The 16,560-nt window shown below is 48.2% G+C and overlaps 1 protein-coding gene and 1 long non-coding RNA gene across 10 annotated transcripts in view; one reads left to right on the top strand and one right to left on the bottom strand.

Annotated features, from left to right (window-relative positions):
* Nucleotides 1-16,560, top strand: part of SYNJ2 (synaptojanin 2) — a 95,354-nt gene that overhangs the window by 62,967 nt on the left and 15,827 nt on the right. For 8 of the 9 annotated variants that reach the window (XM_036886692.2, XM_036886695.2, XM_036886689.2 and 5 more), the window contains 9 exons: nucleotides 452-601; nucleotides 682-847; nucleotides 6,398-6,589; nucleotides 7,958-8,039; nucleotides 8,756-8,896; nucleotides 10,760-10,952; nucleotides 12,097-12,255; nucleotides 13,928-14,084; nucleotides 15,076-15,193. In XM_036886692.2, coding sequence (XP_036742587.2) covers nucleotides 452-601; nucleotides 682-847; nucleotides 6,398-6,589; nucleotides 7,958-8,039; nucleotides 8,756-8,896; nucleotides 10,760-10,952; nucleotides 12,097-12,255; nucleotides 13,928-14,084; nucleotides 15,076-15,193 — 1,358 coding nt within the window. The remainder of the gene's footprint in view (nucleotides 1-451; nucleotides 602-681; nucleotides 848-6,397; nucleotides 6,590-7,957; nucleotides 8,040-8,755; nucleotides 8,897-10,759; nucleotides 10,953-12,096; nucleotides 12,256-13,927; nucleotides 14,085-15,075; nucleotides 15,194-16,560) is intronic. The other variant, XM_036886693.2, reaches the window with a different exon arrangement.
* Nucleotides 6,611-8,749, bottom strand: LOC118913034 (uncharacterized). The gene is made up of 3 exons (XR_005025051.2): nucleotides 8,082-8,749; nucleotides 7,603-7,712; nucleotides 6,611-7,162 (listed from the first exon to the last, which is right to left on the bottom strand). It is a non-coding gene; the product is annotated as an uncharacterized LOC118913034 (long non-coding RNA).

The raw sequence follows: 16,560 nt of genomic DNA, 5'->3' as shown, positions 1-16,560 counted from the left end.
GACTTGTCTGAACACCTTGATTGGTGACACTGGCTAATGTTCTAACTCTGGGGAGGTGGGACAGGGATGTGCTGGGCTTCTAGAGAGTTGTCCTGGGTGGCTGGCTTGCACACCCCACAGTGTGCTGTAACAGGCACACTTCCTCACAGGCTTTTTGGAATGCATCCCAGACATTCCTGGTTGACTTCTGCCGACTCACTCCTGGGAGGAGGGGTGGGGTCAATGCTACCTGCCGGCTACGCCTGGGTCAGAGTGAGGGGGTAAGAAGAGGGCTGGATGGAATGATAGCATTAGGTAAAGTTGAGGTGAGCTGTGGTGGGAAGCCCATTTTCCTCTGGAGGGGCCCAGAGCGATCCACAGTTGGCCAAATAAGCAGCCCCCTGGGATGGCGCCTGGTGATGCTCTCCCAGGGCGGCTTCCCCAGGACAGCTGTCTCTTCCTTCTCACCCAGGTCCTTCACCTGCAGCTCGAGAGCCTCGGGCTGAATTCAAAGCCCATTGCCGAGCGCTTTGTGGAGTCCTTCAAAGCCATGTGGTCTCTGAATGGGCACAGCCTGAGCAAGATGTTCACGGGCAGCCGGGCCCTGGAAGGGAAAGCGAAGGTAGGAGCGGGCTGCAGGGTGGGCGGGGCGTGGGGGCTGCACAGACCCTCTCTCACAGCCTGCGGCCTGGCTTGCGGCAGGTGGGGAAGCTGAAGGACGGGGCCCGGTCCGTATCGCGCACTATCCAGTCCAACTTCTTTGACGGCGTGAAGCAGGAGGCCATCAAGCTGCTGCTGGTTGGGGACGTCTACGCCGAGGAGTCTGCAGACAAAGGAAGGATGCTCCTGGACAACACGGCCCTGCTGGGTAAGGGGCTCCTGTTCCACTTCTGTGGGTGTCCGGCTGCCCTGCCTCCCGGAGAACATAGATTTTGGGGGAGTGATGCTCGCCAGCCCGACCCACCCCCACATGAATCCTAGACTGTGTGTGGCAGACTCCCCCAAGCTGTAGGGCAGAGGGAAGGGAGCTTCTGTGGTCTTGACTCCTGGCCCATGACTTCAGCTTGACCAGTCAGCCTAAGCAGCTTGCAGCTGTGTTTTGTATTCTCTTGTGAGATCATCAGTCATGTGTGACCATAAGAAGAGGTAGAAGAAAGACTCAGAAAAAAACAGTTTATTCTTCCTAAGCAGGGACACACACAGACTGAAAGCAAAGGGATGGAGAAAGATATTCCATGCAAGTAGAAACGAAAAGAAAATTGGTGTAGCTAAACTCAGAGCAGATGAAATAGACTTCAAAATAGACTATAATAATAGACAAGGGCTAATCCTATTAGAAGACATAACATTAATAAATATGCAGCCAACAAAGGAGCACCAAGATATAGAAAGCAAATATTCAGGGACCTAAAGAGAGAAATTGACAGCAATACAATGACAGTAGGGGACTTTAACACCCCACTAACATCAGTGGACTGATCATCTGAACAGAAAATTAATAAGGAAACATTGCCCTTAAATGACACATTATACCAGATGGACTTAATAGATATACACAGAACATTCCATCCTGAAGTAACAGGGTACACATTGTTCTCAAGTGCCCTTGGGACATTTGCCAGGATAGATCACATGTTTGACACAAACCTCAATCAATTCATATCAAGAATCTTCTCTGAACACAATGGCATGAAACTAGAAATAATTACAAGGAGAAACCTGGAAAAAAACCCACAAAATGTGGGGATTAAACAACATGCTACTGAACAACCAGTGGGTCATCGAAGAAGTCAAAAACTATCTACAGACAAATGAAAACAAATACAACATACCAAGATCTCTGGAATATGGCAAAAATGTTCTAAGAGGGATGATCGTAGCACTAGGGGCCTACCTCAAGAAAGAAGAGAAATATCAAACTAACTTTATACCTAAAGATGGTAGAAAAAGAACAAAGGAAGCCCAAAGACAGTAGGAGGAAGGAAATATTAAAGATCAGAGCAAAAATAAATGAAATCGAGATGAAAAACAGCAATAGAAAAGAACAATAAAACTAAGAGCTGTTTCTTTGAAAAGATAAACAAACCTTTAGCTAGACTAACCAAGAACAAAGAGGCTTCAAGTAAACAAAAGGAGAAATGGAAGAAGAAATGACAGTGGGCACCACAGAAATACAAAGGACCATAACAGATTACTGTCAACAGTAATATGCCAACAGAATCGAGAGGCCACCGTTAAAGTGTGAGTTAAACCCACACCTATATGAACAATTAGTTTACAACAAATGAGCTAAGAATATGGAGAAAGGACAGTCCCTTTAGTAAATGGTGCTGGGAAAACTGGACAGCCACATGCAAAAGAATGAAACTTACACTATACCAGAATTATCTCAAGATAGATTAAAGACTTGAAAACCTGAAGCCATAAATTTCTTAGAAGAAAACCTAGGCAATAAGCTCCTGGACATAGGCTTAGTGTATTTTTGTGGCTCTGACTCCAAAGGCTAAGGAAAAAAAGCAAATGTAAGTAAATGGGATTACATCCAACTCACACTGAAAAGCTTCTGCAGAGTAAAAGAAACCACCATCAAGATCGAAAGGCAATGTAGTGAAGGAGAGAAATTTTTGCAAATCATCTCTACATCAAGGGATTCATATCTAAAATATAAATTAGAAAACTCATACAACTCAACAACAGAAAACGGACAGCCTGATAAAAAAGACATGTAGATGGCTAGCAGGCACATGAAACGATGTTCAGTATCACTAATGATTAGGGAAATGCAGATCAAAACCACAATGTAAAACAAGTGTTGGAGAGGATGTGGAGAAAACGGAACCCTCCTGCACTGTTGGTAGGAATGTAAATTGGTGCGGCCACTATGGAAAGCAGCATGGAGGTTCCTCAAAACATTAAGAATAGAACTACCATATGATCCACCTATTCCACTTCTGGGATTCACGTAAAGAATGGAAAGACGCATATTTGAAGAGGTGTATGCACCCTTATTGTTGGGGGTGATGAGGGTGCTCTCCTCGGTTCTTGTCCCCGCCATAGCAAAGAAGGGCAGAGACACAGTAGTGAAGCAGAAGGAAAGTTTCATTTGAATATACTCTAAGGGAGGAACGGGCTACAATCAGGGTAGATAAACGCAGGTTTACTTGCTTATCTGGAGTAGGACAGAGAGGGTGATGACTTATGCTTAAAGTCTGGAAAATGGAATGGAATAAAGTGACAAAAACCCACTGGAAGAGCACAGAGACAAAGTGTAGTAAGTTGAGCAGTAAAAAGTCTTGAAAATACACTCCAAAAAAGGGTAGTGCGGGCAACCTCGGAGAGGAGGAGGTGCACCCAGAAACTGAGATTCTGTCTTTTAAGGCTTTCAAGAATGGGGAAAAGGTAACAGGTCTGGGGCATAGGCTTGTCAGGCGGCCTCATCTCATGATTCTATCTCTGGTGGGAGACAATATGCCACGGTCTATAGCCAGTCCTCCAGGCGATTCTGTAGGACAAACCTTTTGTTTCTAAGACAGTGGCCACTCTCAAGTATTGAACACATCAGCTAAGACTGCCTTGACTTAAGTCATTGGCTGAATCTAATTTCTCGATTCTCTTTCAAAAGTAAAATCTTAGCCTTAAGGTAAGTCTCTCCTGTTCTTATTATACTAATCTCATCAATTTTTAGGAAAATGAATCACTATGCTTGCCCCTTGTCTCTGCCCTATCTCACCTGCATTAGCTGGATCAAGTCTCTAGGTCAGCCCAGATTCAGAGCATGTGGAATGAACTCACACTGCAAAGGGCGTGAGTCCTCTCTGGATGCCTGGCTTAATCTGATTAACTCCTTGAGTTCTTGGTGAGCCTCACCCTCTTTGCATCCCACTCTTAGCTGTCTTTTTGCCTCACACTTATGTTCACTGCAGCAGTATTTACAATAGCCAAGAAATGGAAATGACCTAAGTGCCCATCCATGGATAAATGAATAAAGAAGATGTGGTACACATGCACAATGGAATACTATACAGACATAAAAAGAATGAAATCTTGCCATTTGTGATAGCATGGATAGTCCTTGAGGGTATTATGCTAAATGAAATAAGTCAGAAGGAGAGAGACAAATACCATATGTAGTTAAAATTGCAATATTTCCAGAAACTCTCGCTTGGCCTTAGTCCATTTCCACATCAATAGGTGTTTACAAGGGGTAGAGAGAACCTGTTCTCTCCTTAGTCCATCTCCACATCAGTAGGTGCTTACTAGGGGTGGGTGGAGAGGTGAGCTCGGGTTGGAGAGAGAGTCGAGAGACGGAGAGAGAGGCAAGCAAGAGAGGCGCCAGAGAGAAAGGTGGACACGGAGCCAGGACTCCAAATAAAGGTTATTTCCCCTTGACTGATTATAGCTTCATAGGTTTATTTGCCCAGGGCTGGGAACACACTTCTGCCCCAGGAGTTATACCATATGATTTCACTCACATGTAGAATCAAACAAATAAATGAGCAAAATAAAAGCAAACTCATAGATACAGAGAACAGATTGGCGGTTACCAGAGGGGACGTGTGTGGAGGTGGCGTAATGGGTGAGGGGTGCCACTGTTTGGTGATGGATGGTATCTAGATTTTTAGTGGTGATTACTTTGTAGTGCAACAGATGTCAAATTATAATGTATACCTGCAAGCTACATAATGTTATATGCTAATTTTATATCAATTTTTTAAAAAGTTTATTTAACTCACAGGTTCTAGAGCTGGGGGAGGAAGAGACACAGCATGCTGCCTACCACACATGGAGAAGCCCCAGGCAGGGGGCACGGGTGCTCTGGCCACAGCCTTTGCTGGGGTTTTCTTTGTTAGGGTTCCTCGGGAAAGGCAGCACGGGTGAACAGCCTGAATAATTCCGGTGGGATCGGCTGTGGCTAATGGTACCTGGTCCTGGTGTGGGTGAGGCAGAGGAATACCGCCTCTTGGTATGCGGCCTGAGGACGCTGTTGTGACCCTGGGTTTTCGTTAGTGCTTTGCTGAGTCAAGGATCGGCCAACCCGACCCAGGACAGGCAGTGTCTCCCCAGCCAGGAAGATATCAAGCATCATAACATATAGAAAGTAAAAACAGATATACGATACCAGCCGTCTCTGTGTTTCCCAGGAGCCTGTGTTTTCTGCCCTGGACGGGAGCCCACTCTCATACTTTCTTAGTTGGATTATTTTTCCAAGTCCAGAGGAGGGGAAAAATGAGGCCTCTGTAGGAGTGGGCGCACTATTCTAAAAGTGTTGCTTTCTTTGAATGCTTGCTCACACCAGAAACCTGTTCTCACCCTGAGTGCATTCTTGGCCCCATTGCCAGGTAGCATCTGTCCCAGGGGGTCTCCATGCGGGTGGCCCCAGGGCCCCATGGAGGTAGGGGAAAAGAAGAATTCTTGGTCATCTCCTGCTGCTTTCTGGGGCAAGCCTGGCATGATCCCATCAATAACTAGAGGTTTCTTTCCCTTTTTTTTTTTTTAAAATTGGAGTATAACTGACATATAACATTGTATTAGTTTCAGGTGTATGATTCCATATTTGTATACATTGGGAAATGATCACCACAGTAAGTCTAGTTAACATCTGTTGCCACACATATTACAGAAGATTTTTCTTGTGATGAGAACTTTAAGATCTACTCTCTTAGCAACATTCAAATATGCAATACAGTTGCTTTTGAAAAATCAGTTTGCCCATGTTTAAAATGGTTTCACAGCCATTTTCTGGATTCATTCCTTCAATGCGGAAGCTGTCATTTGGCTTCTAATAGCCGCAGTGATATTTGTGTCTACCCTGGAAATATGGCCAACTCAGCAGAAGCTGAAGGGAGGGCTGAGTGATACAGAATACAGTGAGTGTTATTTGTAGCAAGGTAGATACGACTTAGATTTGGGTTAAGTCACTAAAAAGTGGAATATATTTTGGCCACCTAGAGGATAGACATGGCTCAGAGTAATGATTTTTTAAAAGCTGAGTTTGAGGTAAAACAAAACATTCCAGGCATGTGGATGCAAGGTAGAAAACTCAAAGATAGGTATGAGATGTTTAAAATTGTATATAGATATTTAAAATATGCTAACTTGCAGTGTCCCCCTGGCTTAAATTCCCACTGGGTCATGGAGTGAATGTGGAGGATGAGATTCCTTCCTGTTGGTCTGATGTCACAGCCTCTGTGGGTCTGGTTGGGGGCAGGCCATATTTTCTGGAGGGGAAATATTGGGTCCTGTGTTTTCAAGAGTTTGTGGCAGAAATGCCATCAGGCAGTGTCCAGCTGTGGTGGGTTTTAGCCTCCTGTCTTCTTAAGGAGCACACCCTGGCCCATATCTGTAGGCTCGTGTGTCCATCTCTCCTGATGTACTTTTGGAATTTAGACAAACATGCCCCTTTTATGCCCCCTTCCAGTGACTCCCAGGATCCTGAGAGCTATGTCGGAGCGCCAGTCAGAATTTACAAATTTCAAACCGATCTGTGTTGCCATGGGAACCTGGAACGTGAATGGAGGGAAGCAGTTCAGGAGCAACCTGCTTGGGACAGCTGAGCTGGCCAACTGGCTGCTTGACTCACCCACGCTCTCCGGCGTTGTGGAGTCCCCAGGTGAGTGCGGCTGTTTTGGTGACAAAGGACAGGTTCCATCGACCCCTGGGTTTGCCTTTCCCATAGCCATTGCCTTGCAAAATTTGGCATTTGGCATCCTTTTCAGAATGTTTAGAAAGTGTCATGGCCTAACTTCCCAGAACATACCTAGCGAGTTAACTATTTGACACCTCCTCTTTTCCAAATGTTTGAAAGTGCTTTCAAAGCTGTGAATCTCTCTTTTCTCTTCACATAGAGATCCTGCAGTTTAGGCTTTGATCATTAGAGCCTTGTTGTAAGGAGGAAGATAGGGAACCGCGTGAGCCTGCAGAGCTGGGCTGGAGCCAGGTGCTGGCTTCCTGTAGCTACTGACCAGGAATGTCTGTTCTGTCTTTTCACAAACTCACTCTTTAACTATACTCATCTGCTCTAAGTAGTCACCAGAGAATTTGTGTACATTTTAAGAAAAATAATTCCAAACTTGGCACTCATCTCTGACATCATTCAAGGTAAACTCTAATGGCCCCAAAATGCAGGATTGAGGAAGAAATGGTTTTTCTCCAGGAGCCTGGCTTTTTCTGGCTTCCTTGGATTCTGGAAGAGACCATGACCTGGTTCTCTGCCCGGTGGTGTGCAGGAGCCTCTCATTCCCAGCATCTGCCCGGCTGGTGCCCGGGCCCCACCCCACTGTCCCAGGCACTGTGTGTGCCCTCCTTGCAGCCTGGGGGCAGGGCGGCTCAAGTCCTTGTTTCTGAGTCACTGGGGTTCTTTGTCAAGGGTGCCCATTCTGAGTACCCCCAGAGCAGGCCCTATAAATGCTGAGGACACTGGTGCAACCTCAGCTGAAGACAGTTCCCTCCCCTCCTTTTGGGTTTTCCCTGTTTGGACCACCTAGATGGCAGTCCCCTGGGCAGGACCCCAGCAGTCACTCATTAATGGGGCAAGGCTGGGCCCAGCACCATGAAAAGTACTCGAGGGGCACAAACACATGTGAGATGGCATTGCCCTCACGTACTGATGCACGGGGCACTTACCAGGAGGGAAGAAGGACGGCAGGCTTGTGCTCTTACCAGGTGCCAGGCTGGGTGGGTGCTCTACACAGGGCGCCTGACCCCTCACGACCATGCCGTGGTGACTGATGTGTCTGTTGCAGAGGGACAAACAGGTCTAGGGAGGTCGGTAATGTGCCTCAGGAGGCAGGCAGGGATGGCTGTGTGCACAGGGAGCTGGTGGGAAGGTGGGGCTCCGTGGGAGCCTCCCCGAGTCGCCAGGGTGAGCACACCGGGGCAGTGGGACACCTGGGCTCAGAGAGGCCGCCGTGGCACCCTGAGTCAGCTGCCACAGGCCTCTCGGGGTCTGAGCTCCTCTGCTTCCTGCCCTGTCCCCCAGCCGACAGCAGCCCAGCCGACATATTTGCCGTGGGGTTTGAAGAGATGGTGGAACTGAGTGCCGGGAATATCGTCAATGCCAGGTGAGCACCCAGTCACCAGGGGTGTAGGACAGTGAAACTCACCCCCAGGTTTTCCTGAGGCCAGAGCCTGGCGGGGTAGTGCCATCTGCTTCTGAATCCTCTAACTGACCCTGGATGTTACGCTCTGCAGCTTCCCCAGGTGCAGACATGCCTCCCGGTTCATCCCTCTCTTCTGGGCAGGACCTAGGAGGGTGGTCATCACTGCTCTGTGAGCTGGGGGCTGATTCATGCTGGAGCTGGGTGTGCACCTGCAGGGCGTGGGCCTGGGCGGCTGCAGCGCTGATTCACCTTTCCTGGGGAGGGTGACAAAGCATGAGTGGGGAGGAGGGGCTCCTTTCCTCTCCACCAGGGGCAAAGGGAAGAGAAGCACTGCACAGCATTGGGTAGACAGTCGACCAGTCCTTTTCTTTTCTACTTCCATTTCACAGAATTTTTCTAAACAGATAATAAAATCTGATTCTGTGGCTCTCTTATGAACAAGGCCCTGTGCTGGTTTTCAGGTGGTGTGTGTGGGCAGGTATGTGCTGAGATGCATGTGACACCACCAGAAATCTATGGGTGGTCTGCTGCAGGATTTAAGGCATGATGCTAATACAGGAATTTGGGCAGTATGACATCAGGTGTATAAGAAAGAATAAACTAGGGGCTGGAGGAGTGTGTAGGTAGCAGAGCCCACTTCAGCTCACTGTCAACGGCATCGTTCTTTTCTCCTCTAGTACCACCAACAGGAAGGTGTGGGGTGAGCAGCTTCAGAAAGCCATCTCACGCTCTCATAGGTACATTCTCTTGACTTCGGCACAGCTGGTGGGCGTCTGTCTATATATCTTTGTACGTCCGTACCATGTCCCATTTATCAGGTAAGAACATTTAGTTTACAAACATCTGGGGGAACATGGGATTGTTCTGGTGTTTTGTTCTTTTTCTTCCTCTTCCCCTCTTGCAACAGGAATCAGGACTTGCCATTATCCTAGATAAATGTGTCAAAACTCCAAGGAAAATCCAGGCTGAATAGAATATTGTCTAGCAATTAAAATCCGCAGTGGGAACCTTCTAGCTCAGGAAGCTGAACTCTTTTACAAAGAGTGTTTCATAATTGTTGTCACCCAAGCTCAGCTTTGCACAAAGAAAGGGATTTAAAGTTTTATACAGGAAGCCTCTGACCAACAGCTGAGTAACTAACTCATTAGGAAATGCCCATTATTTTGCCCCTTTTAAAAAGATTTTTAAATAAGATGTGTGCACAGAAAGCCTCTGCCACTGTCACCCCATTATGGTGTCTCCAAAGTGACAGGTCTGTAAATATCAGGAAGGGAAACTAGGAAGTGTGAAAGGGTGTGTGTGTGTGTGTGTGTGTGTGTTTTAAGGTTTGAGTGAAGTGTGAAAGGGTGTGTGTGTGTGTGTGTGTGTGTGTGTGTGTGTGTGTGTGTGTGTGTGTGTATGTGTGTGTGTTTTAAGGTTTGAGAGGAACTCACTCTTCCCCTCAACTGTCTCAATTGTTACCTAGGCTCATTTCTGATGCCAGGTATTGAGCTAGTGTGAAAGGTGTGTGTGTGTGTGTGTGTGTGTGTGTGTGTGTGTGTGTGTGTTAAGGTTTGAGAGGAACAAGGGTGTGTGTGTGTGTGTGTGTTTTAAGGTTTGAGAGGAACTCACTCTTCCCCTCAACTGTCTCAATCGTTACCTAGGCTCATTTCTGATGCCAGGTATTGAGCTAGCCTTTCCTCCTACCTGGCTGAACACCTCTGCATATAGTTAAAGGACCACAGGTGTGCACATGTCTGCTCTTGGAGAGTAAAACTAGGCTTTGTGCTCATGATGCTTTTCTGTGACTTCTGGAAAATGCTTAAGTCCATGTCCCCCAATGGTTTATTATGGCAGCCTGGCAGTGTCCAATGTGAATGAGTAAAGGTCAGTAAAGGTTAAAGGTTGGGTCAGGGTAAAGGTTAGAGGTGGATGAGAGAACGGGAGCCATGCTGATGAGCTCCAGATCTCCTGGGGGCCACCTAAGGTCCTGACACCTGTGTCCTTGGCTTCTGCACCTTTGTCCTCGAGCTTGTTTAGCTTGAATGCCTGTTGGCCTGTCCCCTTGTCTGAGTGATGGTCCCAGGGAGCAGGTGTGGGCCTCAGTCTGCGCTGTAGCCCATGGTCCTGTGGACCGTGCACTCACTATGTGCATGTAAGTTGGCATTTTAATGTGAGCGGGAGTCTGCATCAAACCACCCACGCAGCGCGGTATAAACAACTAGACGTTTTCTGTTTCTTGAAATGTGCTGATAACTTGATGACACCTCCTGTGCTTTGCCGGGAAACTGGGGGTTTGGGGGGCGGAGGTGGGAATGGTGGCGTCTCTGCCGGCAACAAGAAGAGAACACAGAAAGCGGGGGTGGAGGTGACTCGGCTTCCCGGGTGCTGTGGGGTACTTTTGTGAGTGCAGAACACTTGAGTTGGCGGCGTGCGTGGAGCTAATCCTCCAAAGTCCACAAGGCAGCCGGCCGGCAGGGAGAGGAAGCAGGCCAGGGGGACGGTGGTGTGGGCGTCAGTCCCACGGGTCACTGTGTGGCTTGGCTGATGAGATGCGATTAAACAGACCCTGAGCCACTGGTTTTGGGGTTCTCAGAGCCACAAGACTCATGCTGCCGGCTCTCCTCCTTCGCAAAGCAGGTTTACGCTTTTCCTTCGGAGCTGCTAAGGAGCCACCCACGTGTGCACATTCTCTGTTCCAGGGACGTGGCTATGGACACAGTGAAGACGGGCATGGGCGGAAAGGCGGGGAACAAGGGTGCCGTGGGCATCCGCTTTCAGTTCCACAGCACGAGCCTCTGCTTCATCTGCAGCCACCTGACGGCTGGGCAGTCCCAGGTGAGGGAACGGAACGAGGACTACCGTGAGATCGCCCAGAAGCTTACTTTCCCCACGGTGAGCGGCGCGGCGCTGGGGGCGGGGCCGCCGGTACGGCCGCTGGGCGCGTGCGCGCGCTCACTGCTCCGCCCAGCCCCGCGGCTGTCTGCGCTGCCTGCGCTGCGCCTGTGGGATGGGACCGCGGGAGGGTCCTGCCCGTGGGGAGCCCGGCCCTGGAGGGCCCTGGGCCCCTTATTTCTGTATGTTTCCTGAATATGCATTTTTCCAGTTCAGTTCAAGTGAGTGGAAAGGGGAAAAACGAAAGCCAGTGTGTTCGTGTTTTGTACGGGTTGGTGAAGAACACTTGAATCCAAGCAGTATGAGATTTGGCTTTCTTGAGATTCACAGTCTTCACACTTAAATTCTGCTGTGCCTCAGATAAGAATGACCATTTTTGAAATCCAAAGAGACCCGGGGCCATCTCTTCTGGGCTCCAGGTCACCAGTGACACGCGTCTTGCCGCCCCCTAGTGTTGTCAGAGTTTTCCGTTCTGCAGCCCCCACCTTTCCAAACAGGCTTGAACGTCCTTCCCGTGCAAAGATCACGTGCGCACCTTAGCCTGGTGCAAGCTACCCATTTCCAAACAGTGAGGGGAGACCTCAGCTCTTCTAGCAACAGTTTCTGTGACACAGATGGCTGGGTCATGGCTGTCACTGGGTGGTTGGTGGCAGAAGGAAGAGCAAGGGTCCTGGGTTCTCCAGGGCTGCGCTGGTGGACCCCGGGCTCAGAGGGACTGGGCAAGGCGGGGGCAGGCATGAGACGGAAGATCACAGCACGAAAATGTGTAAAATTAATGAAGATGCACGTCTGCTTATTTCCTTAAACCTCACCCTCACAACCCTGAACACTTGGCTCATTCTTAGGATGTAGACATAAAAGTGAGAACACAGCCTGATGCCCCGAGATGGGGTCAGAGTAGACAGGGCAGCGACACCTCCCCAGTTAGAGTGGAGCTGTCTCCAGACCACTATTAAAATAAAAATGTGAACCGTGTTAAAATTTCTCGGGAGGCATATGGCATTAATGAAAAATGAGGTGCTCTCGACTTTTTTTTAACATTTCAAGAAAAACTCATCTCGTCATCTGCATGGTGAGTTTTTCTCCCCATCCCTCCTCTCCTGCAAGATGAGCCAGAGCTATCCTGATTTTCTTTACTACTTAGGGAAGAAACATTTTTTCTCATGATTATGTGTTCTGGTGTGGTGATTTCAACTACCGCATTGACCTCACTTATGAAGAAGTCTTCTATTTTGTTAAACGCCAAGACTGGAAGAAACTTCTGGAATTTGATCAGCTACAGCTACAGAAATCAAGTGGAAAAGTAAGTTGTGCTTTTAAAGTACTTGCTGGCAGCTGCCTCACTGGAAATACATCTGCTAAATGTGCGTGCTGTTGTTTGGCGAATTGATTTCCATGAGTGTTTTTAACAGTGACTCTAACGCTGTAGAATACGTATGGTGTATGTTTGAGAAACGCCAGCGTTCATGCACACCCACTTCCCGTTCCTCCTCGGATAGGCTGCTTTTGGGGTCTGTGCGTCCTCTCACGCCAGAGAGGCCACTGCTGTGTGAAAGGAGCAAGAGGCTTACTTTCCTGTAAGCCCGCTGCGGGAGCCCATGGTGGCGGAAGCCTCCGCCTGCGCCAGAGCCTGCTCTGCGGTTAGACTAGGTGTGCTGGCCCTGCTTCTTCAGACTCATACTGTCACGTGAGGATGGGGAATGCTGATGACACGAGTCGCCCCACGCTGCCCTCATGTACAAGCCTTGCAGGGGCTGCTGTGCCTCAGATACAATAAAGCACCAAGTAGTATAGTAGGCTGCTTATGATGGTGTATTTTGGTGCTCTCTCTCTTTCTCATTGGTGAACATGTAACAAATTATAACCATATCTATTAGACTTTACACACCAGTTGATACCGATGATCCCCAAAACTGTCCTACACATTGGGTGTCATACCCATTTTATAGACTAGAAAACTGAGGCCAAGGTCACACAGTCAGTACACAGAACCGTGACACTACCAAGCTACAGAGCTCGTATCTTCTGCCTACATGACCCGTGGGCAGTTTTTTAGTGACTCCTTAGGCCATGACATAATAGGAAAGATTCAGGTACAGGATCTGTCCTCAGTTCTTCAAAGTCACACTGGCCAGCCTTCAGACGACCCGAAAGTTTTCTTCTCTAACAATTCTGTTTGCTTGTTTCAGTGCCCGTTAGCATCCTAGTGGGCTGCACTGAGCTGAGCTAAATCCCGTTTACCTTTTGAAGATGCAGCTGGTTAAATGTGTGAGGACAAGGAAGTTAAGGTCTCCCCTGCAGTGCAATTTGGATGTCCTTTGAGGTTTTCTGTCCCTTTCCTGCTCCACATTGCTGGTGACGTAGATCACAGCGGGTGGCAGATGGAAAGCCACTGCACCATACCTTCCCATACAGATTTTTCTTTGTTCCCCCTCGCAATATTCTCTGCACCCTCCCACTGATCCACTGGGGGGCTGAGTGAGTGTCCGTCTGGGCTCTGCCCACGTCGCTGAGGCCGGGTCCAGAGCTACACGGAGTCAGAGAAGTGTTCAGTTCAGGTTCAGCTCCGGGCTTCTGTTTAGTGTAACAAACATCGCTTAAGGCCTTGTTAGGAGGTATGGACCAGGCGTTGCACTGGGCCTGGAACTGCACAGATGGGCATGTATGATCCTCACCTCATGCCTTTCGCTGTCTCCTGGGCACTGAGGAGCAGAAGGTGAGAGGTCGAGTACTGGATGTGGGTAGGACACCCGATGGTGGCGTGTAATTCAGTGGAACAAATGGAAGGTCACCACTCTTTTACTAATGAAATGGCATGCTCATGTCCAGTTTTAGATATATTTGCAAATATAGTAGAAGTGGTTTCTTTTTAGGAATAGTGCACTCTGGAGTGTGCTTTTTATTTTTTGTTTTTGCACATAACCTGCAGAATCTAAAAACTAAGATGCTATTGTGGTTTCTTTTTCTCCCGACAGATTTTTAAAGACTTTCATGAAGGTGCCATTAATTTTGGACCCACCTACAAGTATGATGTTGGCTCTGCCGCCTACGACACTAGCGACAAGTGTCGCACCCCCGCCTGGACAGACAGGGTCCTATGGTGGAGGAATAGGCATCCTTTTGACAGAACAGGTGTGTGAGAAGAGGGCACTCTCGGAGCTGGGGGCTGGGGGCGAGTGATCGATACCACAGAGGGAAAACCCACGTTTATTCAGCCCAGTGCTTCTTGCTGAATAAATAACAGTTTTCTTGGTAACCCCAAACCACACAAAAGTCTTCCCAGATGTTAGTCCCTAAGCTTGGAAGTTGTGCTTTGGGGGTGCTCCCCTCTGGCTGCCTCCTGGAGGCCGTGATCTTCACATGGTCCTGCTCCTGGCCCTCCCATCCCGCACCCCCTGTCCCTGCACTGCCCCCTGTCCCATCTGCCTTTTGCCCTGGTCAGAACAAGGGGAGAAGCCCCGGCTCTTCCCTCAAGGCCTCTGCCCTCATGCCCGTTTTGTTCAACCAAACTCTTAACTGCTTAAAGCCCCAGCGCCAAACTGAATATGAACAAGACACAGGAAAGATAAGCTTTGTTTTTTTTTACCAATTTAGTTGTCAAGTATGTTTTGAATGCTTATTGGTACCAGCTAGTAAGTGCGGTTAATTTAAAATTAGAACACCAACACACAAACAACTAAGTTTTTCTGGTGAGACGACGTACACTGAGATGTCAGGGCCAGGAAATCGCAGCTTAATCAGTGTGTGGACCCCTGCGTGGCCCAGGCACTGAGAGGCAGGGACACTGTTTTCTTAGCCTCTGCATCTCCTACTGTACAAAGGGCTGTTGTTCTCCTGCGTCCCCGTGGGCCCTGGGGTGGGACCCCTCCGGGACCCCTCCCACAGCAATTTGTGTGTGCCCGCTGGGGAGGAGTAGGCAGCTCTGGTCTCACTATTGTGGATAATCTACACAGAGGAGTTGTTTGTTGTTTATGCCAGCCCAGAGCCACCTTGGCGTGGCTTGGAGCACAGGGGCTGGGTGGTGAGTGATGTAGATCCCTGTTGTGGAAGTTCTTTAATCGGCACTCATGCATATTGATACAATTTGTGTTGTATGTGGGTGTCTTGATTGGAATCTGAGTAGCTGGAGAACTCAACCTTCTGGAGAGCGATCTAGATGCTGACGCCAGAGTCAAACATAGCTGGTCTCCTGGGACCCTCAAGTACTACGGCCGAGCAGAGCTACAAGCATCTGATCACAGGTATGGTCCTACTTCCAGAGCATGTTCTTCTCAGCGGAGAGAGGCAGCGTCTGCTGCTCCCCACAGAGGGCCGACATGCTGTCCCCTCAGGATGCCTGTGTGCATGTGTGAAGTGCAGGAAAAAACAGACACTAGTACAACAAGTAGCTGTGCACCCACACGTCCACCAGGAATTAATCAGTGCTAGCATTTTGTCATTGCTCCATATCATAAGTGATATCATTTATGAAAATTTCAAACACAACCTACAGTATTTTGTGTTTTTGAAATTCTCATAAATGATGTCATTGTGCAACTTGCTTTTTTTGTTACTTAATATTTTTGAGATACAAGCTCATCAGTATTATAGATCTGGCTCATTCATTTGTAACTGCTGTTCAGTATTCCACTAAACATATCTATGGAATTTACCCATTCACCTACTGATGAATATTTGATGAGTATTTTTTCTGATATTTCATTATTACAAACACCATAGGGTATTCAAGTGTTGGATTCAGGTTTTTAATGCTCTGAGCTGTGGGCTTGGCCTTGGGCATTGTTAAAGGTGGAACAGAAGCAGCAGAAGTCGGTCAACTCAGCGTGCACAAGGACTGGTCACAGGAGGAGGCTCGTCTTGTGGAACATCTTTAAGGAGACAGGATGGCATTAGAGGGTTTAGTAGGAAGAGTTTGTTCTTCCCACAGCTGCTACCAATACTAGAATGTCAGATTCAAATTTTACAAGGTTGATGGTGAGTGGTTGGTCAGCCAATAGGTCTGAATCTTGAGATTCTTACAAATTCTTTAGAAACCTGTGGTTGTAAATACATACTTGGAAATTGGGAAATTTTCAGATACATGATATTCAGGTTTGCCAGTTCAGTGAGTGGACTTAAAAGCATTCATTTAACCAATATTTAATGAGGAGGCTGATATCCTAGGCCCTGTTCCTGGCACCGAGGATAAGCAGTTAACAAAATAGACAAGACCATGCTCTCATGGAATTTTCTAGTGAAGGCAGACAGAAAAGAAACAAGTGCTGTATAGGGGGAAAGAGTAGTGGTAAGGGTCAGGCAAAGAGGTTGGTGCTATTTTCTAACCCAACTTCATGGAAGGCCTCTCTGATAAGATGACCTTGGAGCTGAGACCTGAAGGAAATGAGTGTGTCAGCCATGTGGATGTCAGGGGAAGAGCATTCCAGAGCGGGGACCGTGGCAGGAACATCTGGGCATCTGGAGAGCAAGAGGAGTGAGTGTCATGAGGAGGAGAGGGAGGTGGGTAAGCAGTGCAGATCAGGGAAGCCTGTGGGCTGTGAGAACCGCGGGGCTTTACTCGGAGCTGAGGAGTGGCATCTCCTCACTAGGTGTTGACAGAACCAGTGGAAGC

This window comes from Manis pentadactyla, chromosome 12, assembly GCF_030020395.1.
Source record: "Manis pentadactyla isolate mManPen7 chromosome 12, mManPen7.hap1, whole genome shotgun sequence".
Taxonomy (NCBI): domain Eukaryota; kingdom Metazoa; phylum Chordata; class Mammalia; order Pholidota; family Manidae; genus Manis; species Manis pentadactyla.
The sequence above is the reverse complement of the archived record's forward strand: the minus strand, read 5'-3'. Positions and strand labels throughout refer to the sequence as shown.